We start from the raw sequence: 19,655 nt of genomic DNA, 5'->3' as shown, positions 1-19,655 counted from the left end.
TATTCATAAACACCAGTCCAGTGGCATAATTTACCTGCAGTTTTGAGTCTTTACCTAGGTCACTCATTGCTGATATGGAATCATGTTTGAATTTGTAAATCATTTATTTTTGCTTGGTAATTTGTTAACTCAATAACTCATGTATTGAAGCACTCTATCAGAACTTGAATAATTGAATGTCTTACTGTATAACTCTATTTTGAGCAATGTTGCTTTGTTTCCAGTTTAGGTACTGAAGAAATACAGTTTTTAATTAAAGTTATATTCTGTGCATTAAAAAATATTCTTATGTAGAGGCAGTTTGCACTCAGTTTCTTGTAATTTTCCCATCAGAAAGAGAATACGATAAATTTAATTATGCTTGATGTGAATTATGGTTTATGTGCCATCTTTATGTTGTCTAAAATACCAAATGGATTGGTACTTCCTTGCTTTCACTATACTTACTGTTCTGTATTCTACTGATTTTTTAAGAATAGAATCTGGCGATATTTACTATGTTATTTGCAATAGCATAAAAAGTGCTAAATCTGAAATGTTGGTGGGTTAAAGCTTTTCAGCTTTGGTACTTAATTTGAAACAAACCCAGACTGAAATTATGTAAGCCTGTCTAACGAGCATAAAGTGAAATGAAATTGGGGCTTGAAGTCCACAATACGAAGTGAAAATAGGAACAGCTATAGGCCATTTTATTTATTTAGTTTTTATTTAGAGATACAGCACTGAAACAGGCCCTTCGGCCCACCGAGTCTGTGCCGACCAACAACCACCCATTTATACTAATCCTACATTAATCCCATATTCTCTACCACATCCCCACCATTCTCCTACCACTTACCTGCACTAGGGGCAATTCACAATGGCCAATTTACCGATCAACCTGCAAGTCTTTGGCTGTGGGAGGAAACCGGAGCACCCAGCGGAAACCCACGCAGACACAGGGAGAACTTGCAAACTCTGCACAGGCAGTACCCAGAACTAAACCTGGGTCGCTGGAGCTGTGAGGCTGCGGTGCTAACCACTGTGCCATTTAGCCCCTTGAGTCTGTTCCACCATTCAATGAGATCTTGGCTGATCTGTGACCCAACTCCACATAACTGCCTTTGCCCATATCCCTTAATACCTTTGGTTAGCAAAAATCTATCAATCTCAGATTTAAAATTCATTGATTTTAGTTTTTGACGAGGTTACAGAGAGTAATATGGTTGATGTGTTTACGGACTTCCAAAAGGCATTTGATAAAGTGCCACATAACTGGTCTGGCAGCAAATGGAATAAAAGTGGCAGCATGGATGTGAAGTTGGCTGAGTTACAGAAAACAGAGAGTAGTAGTAAAAGGTTGTTTGTCAGACTGGAGGAAGGTATACAGTGGTGTCCCCAGGGGTCAGTACTAGGACCACTGCTTTTCTTGATATATATTAATGACATAGACTTGCGTGTACAAGGCACAATTTCAAATTTGCAGATGACACAAAACTTGGAAGTATAGTGAGCTGTAAGAAGGATAGTGATTAGACTTCAAGAGGGCATAGATAGGCTGGTGGAATGGGAAGACTGATGTCCGCTGAAATTTAACGCAGAGAAATATGTAATGATGTATTTTGGGAGGAAGAACAAGGAGAGGCAACATAGAATAAAGGGCACAATTCTAAAGTGGGTGCTGGAAGAGAGACCTGGAGGTGTATGTGCACAAATCAATGAAGGTGGCAGGGCAGGCTGAGAAAATGGTTAAAAAGGCATATGAAGTCCTGGGATTTATAAATCGAGGCATAGAGTAGCAAGGAAGTTATGAATCTTTACAAAGCACTGGTTCAGTCTTAACTGGAGTATTGTCCAGTTCTGGGCACTGCACTTTAGGAAGGATGTGAAGGCTTTAGAGAGGGTGCAGAAAAGACTAATGAAAGTGGTTCCAGGGATGAGAGACTTAATTTGCGTGGATAGACTGGAGAAGCTGGAGTTGATCTCCTTAGAGAAGAGAAGACTGAGAGGAGATTTGATAGCGGTGTTCAAAATCATGAGGGGTCTAGACAGAATAGATAGAGAGAAACTGTTCCCTATGACGGAGAGGTTGAAAACCAGAGAAGTCAGATTTAAGGCGAATGGCAGAAGAACCAACAGCAACATAAGGAAACATTTTTTTATGCAGCCAGTAGTTAGGATCTTAATGCACTGCCTGAGAGAGTGGTGAAGGCAGGTTCAATTGGATAAGCACCAGAAGATAAGAAATTTTCAGGGTTACAGGGAATGGGTGGGGAAGTGGGAGTTTCTGAATTGCGCAGACTCGATGGGGCGAATGGCCTTCTGTGTTGTAAACATTCTATTATTCTGTGACAACTTATCGAGCACCATTTGCCATTTGTGGAAGAGAGTTCCAAACTTCTACAAAAAAGAATGGTAGAAGTGTTTCCTAACTTTACTCCTGAAAGATCTGGCTCTAATGTTTAGACTATATCCCCAATCCCAGACTCCCCAACCAGCAAAAATAGTTTATCTATCCTATCTGTTCCCCTTAATCTCTATAAAACTTCCATCAAATCACCCCTTAACTTTCTAAATTGCAGGGAATACAACCATAGTTTGTGCAATTATCTCTTCCCCTTAGAGTTCATAATATGGTATCTATTCAAAATTGTCAGTCTCCATTAGCCACATGAATAGCAAGTGTTTTAGAAATATGAATATCAGACTTTTGCACTGGTGGAATAATTGCTTTCATGGATAAAACAAATAATTTATGGCTGAATACAAGAAGCTTTTATCTCATCTGTATTTTACATGGGTAAGCTTGATGTCACCATTCGTTTTGGAGGTGGGGAAAGAGACAAATTGGTCTTGGATTTTCATCCCATGCCTCTATAAGCTAAACTGTTGAAGGTGATTGCTTAGATTCTCTATTAGATCAGAATTATGATTTCTTTCAGCGATATAATTGAATTGGTGCACAGCATTCACTGTGGGATAAAGTTCCATTGTGTAATTTAATTAAAAAAGTGTACTTATTTTTGTACTCCCACAGAAGCTAAATTATTGGTGTGTTTGTAGGTGGCTATTGCCTGCCATTACAGGATAGCAACAAAGGACAGAAAGACAGTACTCGGCACTCCAGAGGTCATGCTTGGTTTACTGCCAGGAGCTGGTGGCACACAGAGGCTGCCAAAGATGGTAATTAATTTTTAAAATGCAAATTCAATTGTAGTGCAAACTGAAATGACTGCATTGAGAAGTACCATTTTTAATTGTCAAACTTATGTCAAAATTCATGCAAGAACACCTGAGTACAGCTAACATAACTTTGAGAAAAATACTGGTGCAGACTTAATAGGCCAAATGTCTGTTGGTGCGCTGGAGTGTACTGTATGATTCTTCTCATACCTATTAGATGCCATTGTGGAGATGCCTATGAAAATGTGTTGTTAACCAGGAGAAATATAATTTTAGTAAAACTTTTCAGTTTTCCAAAAAAAAAAAGCTGATTTTTCGAGATGTCTAATCATAAATCCTTTTAAAACATGTCAAAAGTTAGGAAAGAGATAGCTGAGGCACGTATATATGTGTGTGTATATAATTTATATAGTGTATAGGGAATAGTGTCAGAGGACAGGCACAGAGCTAATGTTACTCCTGTATTTAAAAAGGGAGATAAAACATGTCCAGGGAACTGTAGACCACTGTAGCTTGTCAATGGTGGGAAAGATAATGGAATCTTTACTCAATGATGTAATAGAAAGAAAATCTAGAAAATGAAAATATAAAGTGCAGACAGCACAGATTTCAATAGGAAAGCTCATGCTGAACCAAATTTATTGACTTCTTTGAAGAAGTAACAAAGGATAAATAAGGGTAATGTAGTAAATGTAATATATTTGGATATTTGAAAGGTCTTCAATAATGTGTAGTAAACTTACGACTAAGGTCAGAGCATGTGGGGTTGGGAAGCAGGGTAATTGAAGGGATAGCAAGATGACTGTCGAACATAGGCTTCAAAATGTGGTAAGTGATTTTCCACAGGGAATGGTGCTGGAACCACTGTTCACAATTTACATTAGTCATTTGGACTTGGGATTCAGAAGTAAAATGTCAAAATTTGAGGACGCGCCAAATTGGGAGTGTGGTTACTACAAAGGAAGAATGTGACAAAATGCAGGAAGATTTTAAGTTTGCTGAATGGGTGTCTAATTAGCAAACAAATTTCAATACAGGTAAGTATGAGATGGGGCATTTTGGTAGCAAGAATAAGGAGGTCACATGCAGCTTGTATAATAGTGAATGGAGTAGAAGAGCAGAGGGATCTAGGGATACAGACACACAAATCACTTAAAATACCAACGCAGATTAATAAGACAATTTTTTTTTAAAAAGGCAAACCAAGCTCGGGGCTCATTTCTAGAGGGATAGAATTGAAAAACCAAAAAGTTATATAAAACTTGTTTCAAACCTTGTTTAGACCCACATTTTGAGTGCTGTGCACAGTTCTCTATTATCCTCCATAATATGAAAAGGATATGGAGATGTTGGAAAAAGTTAAAAAAAAGATTTACAAGGATGATACCAGAATTGAGAGGATAAACTTATCAGGAAAGGCTGAACAGGCTGGAGCTCTTTTCTGCAGCAAAGAGGTTATGGGTGATCTGAGGGAGATCTTTAAGATAGTGAAAGGGTTTGATAGGGTAGAGAAAATGTTTCCACTTGTGTCGGGTTAAAACTGAAGTCAATATAAAACAGTCTCTAATAAATCCAATGGGTAATTCAGGAGAAACTTTTTCACCCAAAGAGTGGAGCTTGCTACCACAAGGAATAGTTGAGATGAATAGCATTTAAGGAGAAGCTAGAAAAGCACGAGGGAGAAAGGAATAAAAGGATATGCTGTTAGGGTTAGATGAAGTAGGGTGGGAGAAGGCTCATGTGGAATATAAACACTGACATAGACCATTTGGGCTGAATGACCTGTTTCTGTGCTATACACTTGGTGTAACACAATGGATTAATTCTTTATTATCAGATTGGTCTTCCTAATGCGCTTGATATCATGTTAACTGGAAAAAACATTCGCGCGGATAAAGCCAAGAAGATGGGTTTGGTTGACCAACTAGTTTCTCCCCTTGGTAAGCTTCTATTCAAAAATATCCTAGCAATAGTTATTCCTATTTAGCAAGAGCAAATATGTTGACTTGCTGATTGATTATTTTGCTTGCTCTGAACCAGGTTTTGCTATATACAAAAGAAAACAAAACATTTACATAGTTTGTATATATTATCACTGCAAACACTGATTCTTTTCTCCTAAATTTTGTACAACAGTCATTTGACACTGCGTTATTCATAGTGATATAGTACATGATGGTGTTTGAAAAGATCCTTGAAGCGCTCTGTATCTAGAACTAACTTTCTTTTTTAAATCAAATGTGGTCACCTTGTGAATGAGAAAACCAAACTGGCTTAAAATTGTTAACAATGGAGCTTGAAAGAGTTTTTGAAAACAAATATCATTGTCCCCAAAACGTTGTCCTTGTGAGCAGTTTATGAAGTTAGTTTTTCTGGATATCATCTAGCCCCATGAAGCTGGACAGATCTTCAGCCAAAGTTGAAGGTACATTATAGCCTAGGGGCTATCAACATCCTAGGGGCTACCATTGACCAGAAACTGAACTGGAGTAGCCATATAAATACTGTGGCTACAAGAGCAGGCCATAGGCTAGGAATCCTGCGGCAAGTAACTCACCTCCTGACTCCCCAAAGCCTGTCCACCATCTACAAGGCACAAGTCAGGAGTGTGATGGAATAGTCTCCACTTGCCTGGGTGGGTGTAGCTCCAACAACACTCAAGAAGCACGACACCATCCAAGATAAAGCAGCCCGCTTGATTAGCACCCCATCTACAAACATTCACTCCCTCCACCACTGATACACAGTGGCAGCAGTGTGTACCATCTACAAGATGTACTGCAGCAATGCACCAAGGCTCCTTGGACAGCACCTTCCAAACCCGCGACCTCCTCCAACTAGGAGGACAAGGGCAGCAAATGCATGGGAACAGCACCACCTGCAAGTTCCCCTCCAAGTCACACACCATCCTGACTTGGAACTATATCGCCATTCCTTCACTGTTGCTGGGTCAAAATCTTGGAACTCCCTTCCTAACAGCACTGTGGGTGTACCTACCCCACATGGACTGCAGCAGTTCAAGACGACAGCTCACCACCACCTTCTCGAGGGAAATTAGGGATGGGCAATAAATGCTGGCCTGGCCAGTGACGCCCACATCCCATGAATGAATAAAAAAAATTAAAATCTTTTGGCAGAAAGAATGTCTGCATTCTAGAGTGAGATTAGCTTATAATGGTTTCCTAATGTAATGAATAATTTCCTGTAATAGTGATGTGCAATATTTTGTAAATTTTTATAGGGCCTGGCCTGAAGCATCCGGAAGAGAGGACAATTGAATACTTGGAAGAAGTGGCAATTGGTTGTGCCAGAGGAATAGCAAATAAGGAGATTTCCCTTAAGAGGGATAAAAAACTCATTGACAGTAAGTACTTGCAACTGAAAAGAAATAAAATTTGTTGTGCCTGAAAAGTTTTGTTAATTTGCCCGCTCACTTAACCTATCTATATCCCTTTGTAGCCCCCTTATGTCCTCTTCACAACTTACTTTCCTACCTATCTTTGTGTTATCAGCTAATTTAGCAACCATACCTTCGGTCCCTTCATCCAAGTCATTCATATAAATTGTAAAAAGTTGAGGCCCTAGCACTGATCCCTGTGGCACACCACTCGTTACATCTTGCCAACCAGTAAATTACCCATTTATGCCTACTCTCTGTTTCCTGTTGGCTCGCCAATCTTCTATCCATGCCAAAATGTTACCCCCTACACTATGAGCTTTTATTTTCTGCAATAACCTTTGATGTGACACCTTATCAAATGCCTTCTGGAAATCTAAGTACAATACATCCAACGGTTCCCCTTTATCCACAAACATGTTACTTCTTCAAAGAACTCCAACAAATTGCTTAAACATGATTTCCCTTTCATAAAACCATGTTTGTATGTGGCATAATTCAAATATACATTGAATTGAGGGTACTTTATTCTTGGGAAGTGGGTGTCGCTGGAAAAGCCAGCATTTAAAACTCATCCCTGAGTGCCCTTGAGAAGTTGGTGGTGTGCTCCTGCCATTTTGAAACTCTGCAGACTGTGTGGTGAACGTGCTTCCACAGTGCTTTTGGATATGGAATTCAAGGTTTTTTACCCAGGGCAATGAGGGAATGGCAATATATTTCCAAATTAGGATGGTGTATGGCTTGGAGGTGATGGTATTCTAATGCTTGTCCTACTAGGTGATGGAGGCTATAGGTTAGGGAAGTGTTTCGGAAGAATTCTTGGTGAGTTGGTGCAGCGCATGCACATGTAAGCCACAGTACACCAGTGGTGGAGGGGATGGGTGATTATACTAATTAAGTGGATTGTGGGAGTATTTTCATCTCAAACTGCAGTGGTTCAAGAAAGCAGCTTATCACTGCCATCATCTCTAGAGCAATTAGGGATGGGCAATAAATGCTTGCCTTGCTAGCAACATCCACATCCCATGAATGAATATATAACTTTTTTTTTATTGAGTCTGTACATATGAATATTAAAAAATGCCGAGTAGGAGAAGACTTATTGGTCCATCCAACCTGTTCTATGCAGTTGAGATCTGTTGCACATCGCTTTTACTCCCAACCCACTTTGAGCCATGTAATGTCTTGCAAGAGGTGAAAAAAAAAGATTTAAAAGAAAAACCCAGAAAAAAAGGAATGTTCCTCTCCAACCTCCCTAAGGTGATTGAAACTAGTCCAGGGCATCACATTGTTCCTGATTTACTTTACAAGACTCTTACCTCTTGGAGGAGGCAATTTCCACTCAGCCAGAAACAGGTTCAGTTCTCTCTTGAAGGAATACAGTGAATAGACTTCCACAAACATTCACTCCCTCCACCACCGCGCACAGTGGCAGCAGTGTGTACCATCTGCAAGATGCACTGCAGCAACACACCAAGGCTCCTTAGACAGCACCTTCCAAACCTGCGACCTCTACCACCTAGAAGGACAAGGGTAGCAGCAGATGCATGGGAGCACCACCATCTGCAAGTTCCCCTCCAAGGCGCACGCCATCCTGACTTGGAACTATATCGCCGTTCCTTCATTGTCTCTGGGTCAAAATCCTGGAACTCCCTTCCTAACAGCACTGTAGGTGTACTGCCCCAAATGGACTGCAACAGTTCAAGAAGGCAGCTCACCACTACCTTCTCAAGGGCAATTAGGAATGGGCAATAAATGCTGGCCTAGCCAGTGACGCCCACATCCCAGCAACGAATAACATAAAAGGCATTCACCACACAAACTGACAATCTGGTCCACAGTCCACGATACTCTGGGAAAAGAAGAATATACAATCTACCTCTGCCCTTACATAACTTGTAAGTGTGACTGCTGTCCTCCATAACCTATTCAGTTGAAATCATGGAATCACAGAATAATACAGTGCAGAAGAGGCCCTTCGGCCCATCGAGTCTGCACCGATGCATTAAAACACATGACCTGTCTAACTAATCCCATTTTCCAGTACTTGGCCCATAGCCTTGAATGTTATGACGTGCCAAGTGCTCGTCTAGGTACTTTTTAAAGGATGTGAGGCAACCTGCTTCTACCACCCTCCCAGGCAGGGCATTCCAGACCGTGTCCCCCCTCTGGGTAAAAAAGTTCTTCCTCAAATCCCCCTTAAACCTCCCGCCCCTCACCTTAAACTTGTGACCCCTCATAACTGACCCTTCAACTAAGGGGAACAGCTGCTCCCTATCCACCCTGTCCATGCCCCTCATAATCTTGTACACCTCGATCAGGGCACCTCTCAGTCTTCTCTGCTCCAGCGAAAACAACCCAAGCCTATCCATCCTCTCCTCATAGCTTAAATGTTCCATCCCAGGCAACATCCTGGTGAATCGCCTCTGCACCCCCTCCAATGCAATCACATTCTTCCTATAATGTGGCGACCAGAATTGCACACAGTACTCTAGCTGTGGCCTTACCAAAGTTCTGTACAACTCCAATATAACCTCCCTGCTTTTGTAATCTATGCCTCGATTGATAAAGGCAAGTGTCCCATATGCCTTTTTCACCACCCTATTAACCTGCCCTTCTGCCTTCAGAGATCTATGGACAAACACGCCAAGGTCCCTTTGTTCCTCTGAACATCCCAGTGTCAGGCCATTCATTGAATTCTTCCGTGTCACATTACTCCTTCCAAAGTGCATCACCTCACACTTTTCTGGGTTAAATTCCATCTGCCACTTTTCTGCCCATTTGACCATCCTGTCTATATCTTCCTGTAACCTAAGACACTCCACCTCACTGTTAACCACTCGGCCAATCTTTGTGTCATCCACGAACTTACTGATCCTACCCCAAACAATAGGGGACCCAGCACAGATCCCTGTGGTACGCCACTGGACACTGGCTTCCAGTCACTAAAACAGCCGTCTGTTATCACTCTCTGTCTCCTACAGCTAAGCCAATTTTGAATTCACCTTATCAAGTTACCTTGTATCCCATGTGCATAGAATGGTTGCAGCATGGAAGGAAGCCATTTGGCCCTTCTGCGTCTGTGCCAGCTCTGCAAGAGAAACTCCACTATTCCCACTCCCCTGCCCTTAGAAAGTAACCCTGCAAATTTAGATAATTTTCCAATTCCCCAAATTATACAAAATAATTGGTCCACATGAGCACAGTCTTGTTCCTTTGTTATTTTATAAACCTTGATCAAACCACCCTAAGTTTATGCTTCTGTGAAGTATAGATACCCAGCTCTTTGACCCTATCTAGGTAATTAAAGTGTTTTAAACTGGGAATTAATCTTGTGGCCCTTCCCTACACCCTTTCCAAAGCTTCAATATCCACCAATACTTAATGAGGTCAAAACCGGGTAGGCCCTTCTAACTGAGGCCTAATCAAGGGTTTGTGTTATGACCTCAGTGAGATAGTTAACATGAAAATTACAAGATTATGAATCCCCCCTATGTAAAGAATTACATGACAAGATTTCACGTCTTGACTTTTATTATAACGATTGAACTAAAATAAATCCTCATTAATTAAATAGTACTTTTGTAAGTAGCTGATACCCCAAATTACAAAGAAAGGTATTTTCTTTACTTATTAAAATACCTGAAAACCTCACACCACATTGATACACTTGTCCTTTTGATGGTGAAATCCTTAGTGATTTAAAAGTCCCAAACTCCTCCCAGTAGCAATGGGTTAGATCGCCCAGACCTTTTCAAAAAGCAGTGTCCTGTTTGCTCACTTCAAGCACTTGCAACCTGGACATCCATGAATCAGGCGATTCCTGGTGATCCTGCTGGTCTTCTGCTTCTCCACAAGCTTCAACTTTCAAACCAAGCTCAAGTCTTTACAGCATTTCGTTGTCCCAGGCTTCCAAGAGCAGGTGTTCCCTCTCTCTCTATCTTGAGGCCACAACCGCTGGTTTCTTCACTTACAGCCTGCCTGCTTCAAAAAATCTGGTAAATTTATCTGGACTCAAAAGTCAATAGCTTATTGACCTGTTCCAATATGCAAAGTCCAGAAGTTTGGTTTAGCAGAGCCACCTGGGTCTTCCATTGTTCCCAGGTGTTAACAGCTGCTTGGTACATTTGCATCTTCAGAATCATTGACCCAATGTTTTCCGACCCAAAAGTCTGGGAGCACGAAACCCCATTGTTCCACAGGTGTTAGCCCAGCAGTCTCTTTTTTTTCAAAAAGAAGTCTTTGATCTGTCTTGTCCTTTAGCAGAGTGGATGTGAGGTCACCTGACCTTCCAAACTCCATCTTAAACTTTTAAAAAAATCACCATTTTTAAAAATGATCATGTTGCAAAGTCCAGTGTTCATAACACTTGTAAAGGGACAAAAATGGTTTGCTTTGTTTTACACTAATTAGAAACCCATTTGCTTGTAATGCCTTTAACACACTTTTCCAATCTTCTGACAAAAGAACCAGAGGTGGGTTGAGGATTTTTTTTTGCAGCATGTCTTATGTTCTTGAATGAGCTGCCTGAAAAGCAAATTCAGTAATAACTTTCAAAAGGGAATTGGATAAATACTTGAAGGGGAAGAGTTCAGGACTATGGGGAAAGAGTAGGTGAGTGGGACTAATTGGATCGCTCTTTCGAAGAGCCAGTATGGGCATGATGGACCAAATGCACTCCTTGTGTGCTATTTGATTCTGTTCATATAGTATTCTGTGATGCATGAGAAACAAAAACTGCTTTGAGTTGACATGCAGTGCTAGGCTATAGCCATCTGGTAGTGCTATAGGGCAGTTTTCAAATCCAATTTTCATTCTTGGTTTTGAGTTGTGTGAATTAAACAGCTTTTTTTGTAAAATAATTTGCTTATTCTAACATCTATATTTTTGACTTCTATACCATTCCAGTTTTCCCCAGGATTCTCAATGCTGTCATTTCAGACCACTTTGGTTTCTCTCAGTTATTTTGAGCTTTAAGCTCTCTCTGCAACTCATTCAGGGCTCAGATATATGAAGGTAGCGAGAGAAGGGACTCTGTGGGGGCAGCTGAATGGTGAGACAGGACAGAGAAAGAGACCAACACATAAGGCTGTTGTGCAGTTTCCAATGAGTAGTACCACAGGAGATTCACTAGCTTAAAAAAAAATTACTTCCGAGAAAAATCTTATCCCTGGAGCCAATCATGTCACAAACAACTTAGTAGCTCAGTAACTGTAAAATATTTGTTGATTTTCCGTTCTGCTGGGACCCAGTACATCAATCAATGCATTTGCAACTGCTAACACTCCAATTTGAAGCACTGGTTACAAAATTGCTGTTTTCAACAGTGAAGGTTTTTAATTGGCTAACATAAATCTATCTATTGAAACAAAAATATAATGTAGGGTACTGAAATCAGAATAAATATGACATTAAAGAAATTTTATTTGTAAAACTAACTTGTGTTGGGAGGGGAGCTTACAAAGGTTGAACTTGACATTTTATTTAGTCCTTTATTGTCATCACATATTTTTTTTGCTTTCCAAATTAAAGACATGATCAGGTCTTCTACTTCAACACTCTGTCTTCCAATTTTAGTTTTATGTTTGTCTTTCCTTGGGGACGCTGCCCCTCCCTTTCAATATCGCCAACACTAGACTTCTCAAAAAAAAAAACCAGGACCCTTTTGTCTGTTTCAGCTGTCTTTCCATACCTGACTTCTCTTTACTCACCAACGTCCTTGAATGTGTGGTTGTGACCGAGCTCCAAGCTTTCTCCCCACAAAATCTCCTCTTCAATTCTGCCTTCTGCCCAATCTACAACACCTGGTATCTTTGTCAAAGTCGCTAATGACATCCTCTGTTACTTTAGCACATTCTCTCTCCTTGCCTTCCTAGACCTTTACGTGCTTTTGATGTGAAAAGGAAAAATTTACAGGGTTATGGGAAAAGAGCAGGGGAGTGAGACTAATTTTACTCATTCAAAGAGCCAGCATAGATCTGATGGGCTGAATGGCTTCCTCCTATGTTATTGTATGATTGACTCCATTTCCTCCACTGTCTTCTCTCTCTGGTCCCCTCCAGAGGACTACCTCTGCCTGCTTTCACACCTTATCCCAGTGGAACCAGCATACTTCTCTCAGTTATTTTTTCCTTCTACCCCCACAAGGGTCACTTCTGGAGTATCAAGATTCCATCCTGCATCCTGATGATTCTCCATCATCTATCACCATATTCAAAATTAAGCTTGCTGCCTCCCAATATACCCAACTAGCAGAGACCCGCAAAACATATGCGGTCAAATTAGTACCTTTATTGCAGCAGTACTTCTTTGAATATAGGATTTCTAGTTATTCTTTCACCAAATAATTTAAACTTCTCAGTCTAGAAAAAGCTACATAAAGCTGTCCATATGTAAAAACAGGCCTAGGAACATAAATACAAATTTTGTCAAGTGTTTGTCTTTGTGACTTGTTTATAGTCATGACTGAAGTCTAATTGGGAACTATTTTCTCCTGAGTTGAAAAGTCAGGTTTACATCTGATGGGCTCAATATTAAATGAGGAATAAACACTATTTCCGTGAGATCTGCATGTTATAATTTCAGCATCTATCATTGAAGAAAACTGCTTCCTAACTACGAATCTTGTTCCATGACAAAGTCCTTGTTTAGGATTCAAGTGTCATAGCAACATTATAACTGCTCGTTCCTTGAGCCCAAGTTTGTCTGGTGGCATGCCCATTGGAGTTAGGCTGCGCAGAAACTCTGGAGTGTATAGACTGCTATCAGCATCTTCGTCTATAGAATCAATGCTGATGTATTCTTTTAATTCACCTGACAGCTTTTCCAAAATTTTTTTCATTCAAATCTAGAGAATCTTCAGTTTTAGCACAAAGAATAGCTTTTGAATAATAAGTTGCATCAACTAATTGTCCCTGCCATTTTTCCACACTTAACTAATACCATCATCTCATCCACCCCTCCCATGCCCTCCCCCATGACATTCCTTCCTTCCTTATGTCATTCTCATGTCATTCCTTCCATACCATTCCCATCCAGCTCTTGCCATCCCCATCCCTCCTATCAATCCCATCCCTCACAGAAACGATCTCTCCAGCCAGGGTAACTTTGGTGTTGGGCTCCCCTTACCTTCTGCTGTTTTTGTTCTCCACCAATGCTGCCGCCATCAGCCATTGGTAGTTGCACGTGCAACATACGCTCCAGTCCTCCACGCTATGTGTGCACCAGGCTCCCCCCACCAAATAAACCCACCAACAGATACGCCTCTTAAACCAACCAGTCCGGATAGACAAAAACCAAGTATTATAAAAGATTCAAAATCCTACTTCATATCTACAGATCTCTCCAAAGCTTTGCACCACCCAACCCTTTACAGCCTCCTTCAGCCCTATGTCCTAGCCTGTATCCTGTAGTCTCTAAAGCTGAGCTCCTCTGTGTTAACCCTACCCTACATCTCTTTCTGGGAACAGCTCATGTAGTGGCAGAGTTTTCAGCATTCAGGTTCAGCCTCCCTCCCTAAATGTTAGCCTTACGACTTTGATCCCCTCTCTTAAAAGCCTCCTCAAAACCTATCTTTTCAATCATGCTTTCAATTCACTCTTTAAATTCTACTGCTGCTTGGTCCATTGTTTTCTAAAGCACTTTATGCTGTTTCCTATATTTAAAGCACTGCACAAATGCAAATTACAGAATGCCATGAAGCTTTTTATATTGAGTAGTAAAAAGGAATTTTTTGTTTTCTAATGTATAATTATTGTTGCAGGGGTGCAATCATGGGCTTTGAAATTCCCTATAATCAGGGAGCAAGTTTACAAAATGGTGGGAAAAAAGGTGATGGCACAGACCAAGGGACTCTATCCTGCCCCACTGAAAATCATTGAGGTATGTTTAGAACCGTATTTCTTGAGGCTAATTAAGTTTAGATAAGTAAAATGGTGTGAAATTCAAATTAGTGATTTAACATATTGTTTTATTTAAGGCTGTGAAAACTGGATTGGAGCAGGGATCAGATGCTGGTTATCTGGTTGAATCACAGGTAAGGTAAACATATAAAATCATTAAATTCTGGGAAAGATTAATGAGAGATTAGAACCAAATTATGCCAAGAGAATAGCAATGGGACACATTGGAAAGATGCTGTACAAGTGTTACGAAAATTAAATCCACGGATTAATTTGAAAAGAGAGATAAAAGTAAGTGGAAGGTTACTCAATGCCAATTATTTCTGAACCCTAGCCAAAACATGGGCTTTCAGCTTCACTCTCCACCGCTTTGCAAAGATTCTCCTTCTAATTCATCTTGCTTCATTCTTTCATTCATTCTCACTTACATTTTGCAATGTAGCAGTGTGTCAGATATTGTATCAGTTTCGGTAGTTTTTTCTATTGAATATCATTTAAGATTTTAACCCCCAATGCAAATTTATGACTTAATTTGTAAATGGTTTCATATTATAAACAAAATATCTAGCTTTAACGCAGTGATTGTAGCAAATGTGCTACAAGTGAATAACACTTTCTCCTGACAAACGCAACCGTGAACTAAACCTTATAACCAGTGACATGCAGCTTGTTTCTAACACAACTTTTTGACTCATTTTGATCCTCTTAGTTGTAACATTACAGAAACTTGATACCTTCATAGTCACATTTTATTCCCTCAACTAATTATGCCTTCATATATACTGCTGAAGTTAACAATCTGCAACAGGCATTCTTGATATCTATAAGAACTTCTGTTCTGGACCTTAGGGTATCTTTTTTATTTTCTCGACTAGGAATTTGGAGAACTGGCGATGACAAATGAATCAAAAGCTCTCACTGGACTTTATCATGGTCAAGTAGCATGCAAGAAGAACAAGTTTGGAAAGCCACAGAAGGAAACTGAGTACGTACATTTCTTTAATAATACGGGTTTCTGGTGTTCTCTTTGCAAATCTGGCCAGGAATGTTCAAAGGTTTTCCTTTCCTGTGTGATTTTTGTCTTGCAGTATTACTGTTAAAACACTATTGTAGCTCTAACCTGAGATCTTGTTTTTTTAATTTTAAAGATAATTACCTTCAGTTGATAGTTTCATTTTTCAGACCATAATTGAACTATTTGAAAATCCATTCTAGAAGTGTCTAAAATGGGATTGTTGGCTTGATCAGAGTATTGCCAAACTACATTGCTCTATATAGAAAATTAGATCATGTCAGCTGTTTGGTGTTCCAGTCAATTTCTATTTACTTAATCAGGAGTGAATCTTATAGTGAATAGTTTCTTTAATTACTTTTTATAATGTGTCTCTGCTGTAGGCAGCTTTTGAAGCGGATTTAATGCAACAACACAGTAACACTATCCCTCCCCCTGTACTCCCCGCTCCAGGTATGACTTAGTTTCAGTCTTGCCAGTAATGGTTTATTTTCAGTCTTCTGTAGGGACTTGAGACCTCAATGTGGTTGTAACCTGATTTGTCTGAAAAATATATTTGTTTTCAAATTTTTCACGACAAAGTGAACGAAAACCTCATTGGCTGATATTGGGTTATACTGGAGGATTCCACTCCCACTCTCCTCCATTTACACAGCTGTATCACTAATGGCCAAATTTCTCTTGGTAAATACAGGAGATAAGTTGTCACCTACTTGTGCTTGCAAACATTCTCGGTTGTCTGCTTGGTCAGAGTTGGTACATTGCCTGCAAAGATAAGGGAAAATGGAGAGTAAACAGCTTCAGCGATGGTTTTTTTGTTAATTCATTGTGTTATGTGTCAGTTGAGGCTGGGTGCTATTTCCCCAGTTGCTATTGTCCTGCTAGGCCCCCACCTGCCAAGAATGAGGCACATCAGTTTTGTCATCAATATTGATTTTTAACTGCTGTTGGAGCAAGGAAATGACTTGTTAAACAGATCAGTCGTGGCTGAAAAAAAACATTTACCTACTAACAGACATTGAAGGTGAGGAAGGGCACATTAGGGCCTGCTAAGGAGGATACAATCCACAAGGGCCAGGACTGGTTAGACCAGCTGGTCTCATGACTACCTGGCTGTTCCAGGGTTTTCTTTTGAACTGGCTACAGAGAGGTGAAGGCAGAGTGTCTGTCTGCTCCTGGACTGAGAAGATCTCTCTCCTGTCTGCTCCCATCTCTTTCTCACAAGCCTCTGAATCCACTGAAGACACATGAATCCCAAGAGAGAAAAGTCTCCTACATCGAACAAGGTTTAAGACAAATACTGGGCCCCAACGAAAAGCAAGATCTACCTACAATCAAGGACTCTATAGTGAGCAAAAGAACAGTAACGAAAACCATCTTCAGATATTGCCTCAAACTTTTCCACTCTATTTTTCTTCAGCCCTTTTCTTTCCCTATTTGCATGTGTGTATCACGTTTGCATGCTAGCGTGGGCGCGTCGTGTATCCATTGGCATTAACCGAATTAGAGTTTAAGTTTAATAAATTTCAACTTTTCTTCTTTAAACCTGAGAAAGCCTGTTTGTGCTCATATCTTTGCCTTATAATTAGAAAGCTGTGAACAAAGATTCACCAAGGGGGAGCTAAAAAAACACGGTTATGTTTAAAATTAAACCCTGTTACAGTAAGACCAGGTGAAGGCTGAGAGGATCCCCTAGACACCTTTCTCACTGAGTCGTAACAGAAATTTGGGTGCTAGCATCCGGAATTGACCCACAGACGAATGAGAAATTGGAAGTGGGAAGCCAAATGGGCAAGATTTCAATACAGGTTTTCTTGTGGTTGTGTGTGCTTGAATACAAACAAGTCTGCAACTGAAGCTAGTAGCTCTCCAAGCCAGGCTGAAGTAACTTGGGATAAGTTAAAAGCACTGTCTATGGAGGAGTTGAGGAAAATGGCTGAGCAGTGTGGGATCACTGTACGTGGCAAGGCTAGGAAGTCTGAACTCCTAAGGCTAGTGGCAAACCATTTTTCCCTTGTATCTGAAGAAGCAGAAACAGTGTCAGAAGCAGACTCCGACAGGGTATTGTTAGCAAATTATACAATCGGAACAGAGGAAACTTGAATTTGAGGAAAGAGAGAGGAAGAAAGAGAGAGCCTTCCAGAACGAACATGAAGAGAAAGAAAGAGAAGAGCGAGAGAGAGAAAGACGAGAAGGAACGAGAGAGAGAAAGAATATTCCAGAAAGAATGCAAAGAAAGAGAGCTGAAGCAGCTTGAGTTAACTAGGGGGCAACAGAGTAACCCCAGTGAAAGCATGGCCAATATGGAGAAGCGTAATTCAGAGCTGGGTACAAAATTGTTAAAACTAGCTCATCTAATTCCAAGATTCAATGAGGAAGATGTAGAAGTATTTTTGTGTCCTTTGAGAAACTGGCAAGGCAGCTAAAATGGCCAGCTGAGACCTAGCCTCTTTTACTGCAAAGCAGGCTAATTTGAAAAGCCCATTAGGTCTATTCCCTGTTGCCAGATGAGACTTCATCAAATTATGAACTGACCAAAAATGCTATCCTCGGGGCATATGAGTTAGTACCCAAAGCCTGTTGCCAAAAGTTTAGAACCCTCAAGAAGCAAGCTAATCAAACTTATCTGGACTTTGAAAGAAGTAAGCAGCTGGCTTTTGACCAGTGGCTGAGGGCTCTTAAAGTACAGCTCAGTTATGAGAATCTCAGAGAAGTAATTCTGTTAGAGGAATTTAAACACTCTCTCCCACTCTCAATAAAAAAAACCCATGTAGAGGAGCAGCAGGTCCAGAGACTCGGCAAGTGGCTGTTCTGTCCGATGAGTTTGCTTTAATTTATTAGTCGGTTTCCCGGGGAAAAGCTTTCCTAGTCACCCCCACAAATCCGAAAAGGACAAAGGGTGGGAAGGTGATAGGAGCCCAAGCAGTCCAGGGAGAGAAAGAAAAGCAGGAGACACAGGGCACCCTCTTCTAGCCAAAAAGGAAGGTGCTGTGAGCAAGAGTGAAACCTGGAGACCTGTGTGCTTCCATTGTAATAAGGCAGTCATTTAAAAGCTGACTGCTGGAAAGTAAAGGGAAAGCCAGTAGTGTTGATCAGGGTACACCCGCTCAGTGAAGAAGAGAACCTGATGGAAAGCACAGCAGAGCAAGCTGTGGCTTTAACTGCAGTAAGAGTGAAACCCAAGAAGCTTACTACTGCAAGTGCAGGGAAAGCTGATAGGATTCCTGAAGGCTATCAGGGTTTTGTGTCCGAAGGGAAAGTAACCCCATACCCGTCGAGTGGGCCAAGCAAGCCCATCGTGACTCTCAGGGACACGGGCCACTAGATCCCTTTTACTGGGAAAAGACTTGACCTTTCCCCCAGGGAGTGCAGTGAACACCAGAATGGTGGTGAATGGTATTGGAGGGCAGTGTATGCCTGTACCTGTACACCGGGTGCACCTGGAGTGTGACCTAGTTTCGGGACCGGTAACCATAGGGATTGTCCCTAATATAAAAACAAGAAATGCTGGAACCACTCAGCAGGTCTGGCAGCATCTGTGGAAAGAGATTTTAGGGATTGTCCCTAGTTTGCCTCTGAACGGGGTTGATCTGCTCCTAGGTAATGATCTGGCGGGGGTGAAAGTGGTAGCCCCCCCAGTAGTGAAAGAAAGACTGCAGGAGGTCAGAGAGACAGGGCAGTGGTGCAGATCCCTGCAGCTCCCCTGCATGTGTATTAGATCAGGCCATGATCACACCAGCTAGCCCAGAGGAGGCGGCATTGGCACTGCAGCAGATGACCGTGAGGTCTGCCTGTCCGAGACTTTCTTTGGAAAGTTAGGAGACCCAGGAATTGGATTAAATGGATTTTCCCTAGGTGAGGCTCGGTGAGCCGGCCCAGTATTGTGAGAGTTAGCACAGGCTGCCCAGTCTGAAAGTGAAGCAGAGGGAGTCCCCGATTGCTACTATATAAAGAATGAGGTACTGATAAAGAAATGGAGTTCTCCTCACAAACCTGAGAGCAAGGAGTGGGCAGTAGTTCACCAGTTAGTGGTGCCACAGAGGTACCGGAGAGAAATATTAAGAAGGGCCCACAAGACTACAGTGGCTGTATATGACGGTATATGAAAGACCAAAGCCCGCATAAGACAGCAGTTTGACTGGCCAAAACTCCACAAAGATGTGGTGGTGTACTGCAAGTGTTG

General features: G+C 41.1%; 1 protein-coding gene across 1 annotated transcript in view; it reads left to right on the top strand.

Moving 5' to 3' along the window:
- The window catches only part of hadhab (hydroxyacyl-CoA dehydrogenase trifunctional multienzyme complex subunit alpha b), a 90,732-nt gene that overhangs the window by 44,596 nt on the left and 26,481 nt on the right, over window positions 1–19,655 (top strand). Inside the window, exons 6-11 of the mRNA XM_068024070.1 lie at window positions 3,043–3,162; window positions 5,000–5,102; window positions 6,404–6,526; window positions 14,322–14,440; window positions 14,538–14,594; window positions 15,336–15,445. Coding sequence (XP_067880171.1) covers window positions 3,043–3,162; window positions 5,000–5,102; window positions 6,404–6,526; window positions 14,322–14,440; window positions 14,538–14,594; window positions 15,336–15,445 — 632 coding nt within the window. The remainder of the gene's footprint in view (window positions 1–3,042; window positions 3,163–4,999; window positions 5,103–6,403; window positions 6,527–14,321; window positions 14,441–14,537; window positions 14,595–15,335; window positions 15,446–19,655) is intronic.

The sequence above is a fragment of the Heterodontus francisci genome, chromosome 3 (genome assembly GCF_036365525.1).
Source record: "Heterodontus francisci isolate sHetFra1 chromosome 3, sHetFra1.hap1, whole genome shotgun sequence".
Classification (NCBI taxonomy): Eukaryota; Metazoa; Chordata; class Chondrichthyes; order Heterodontiformes; family Heterodontidae; genus Heterodontus; species Heterodontus francisci.
The sequence above is the reverse complement of the archived record's forward strand: the minus strand, read 5'-3'. Positions and strand labels throughout refer to the sequence as shown.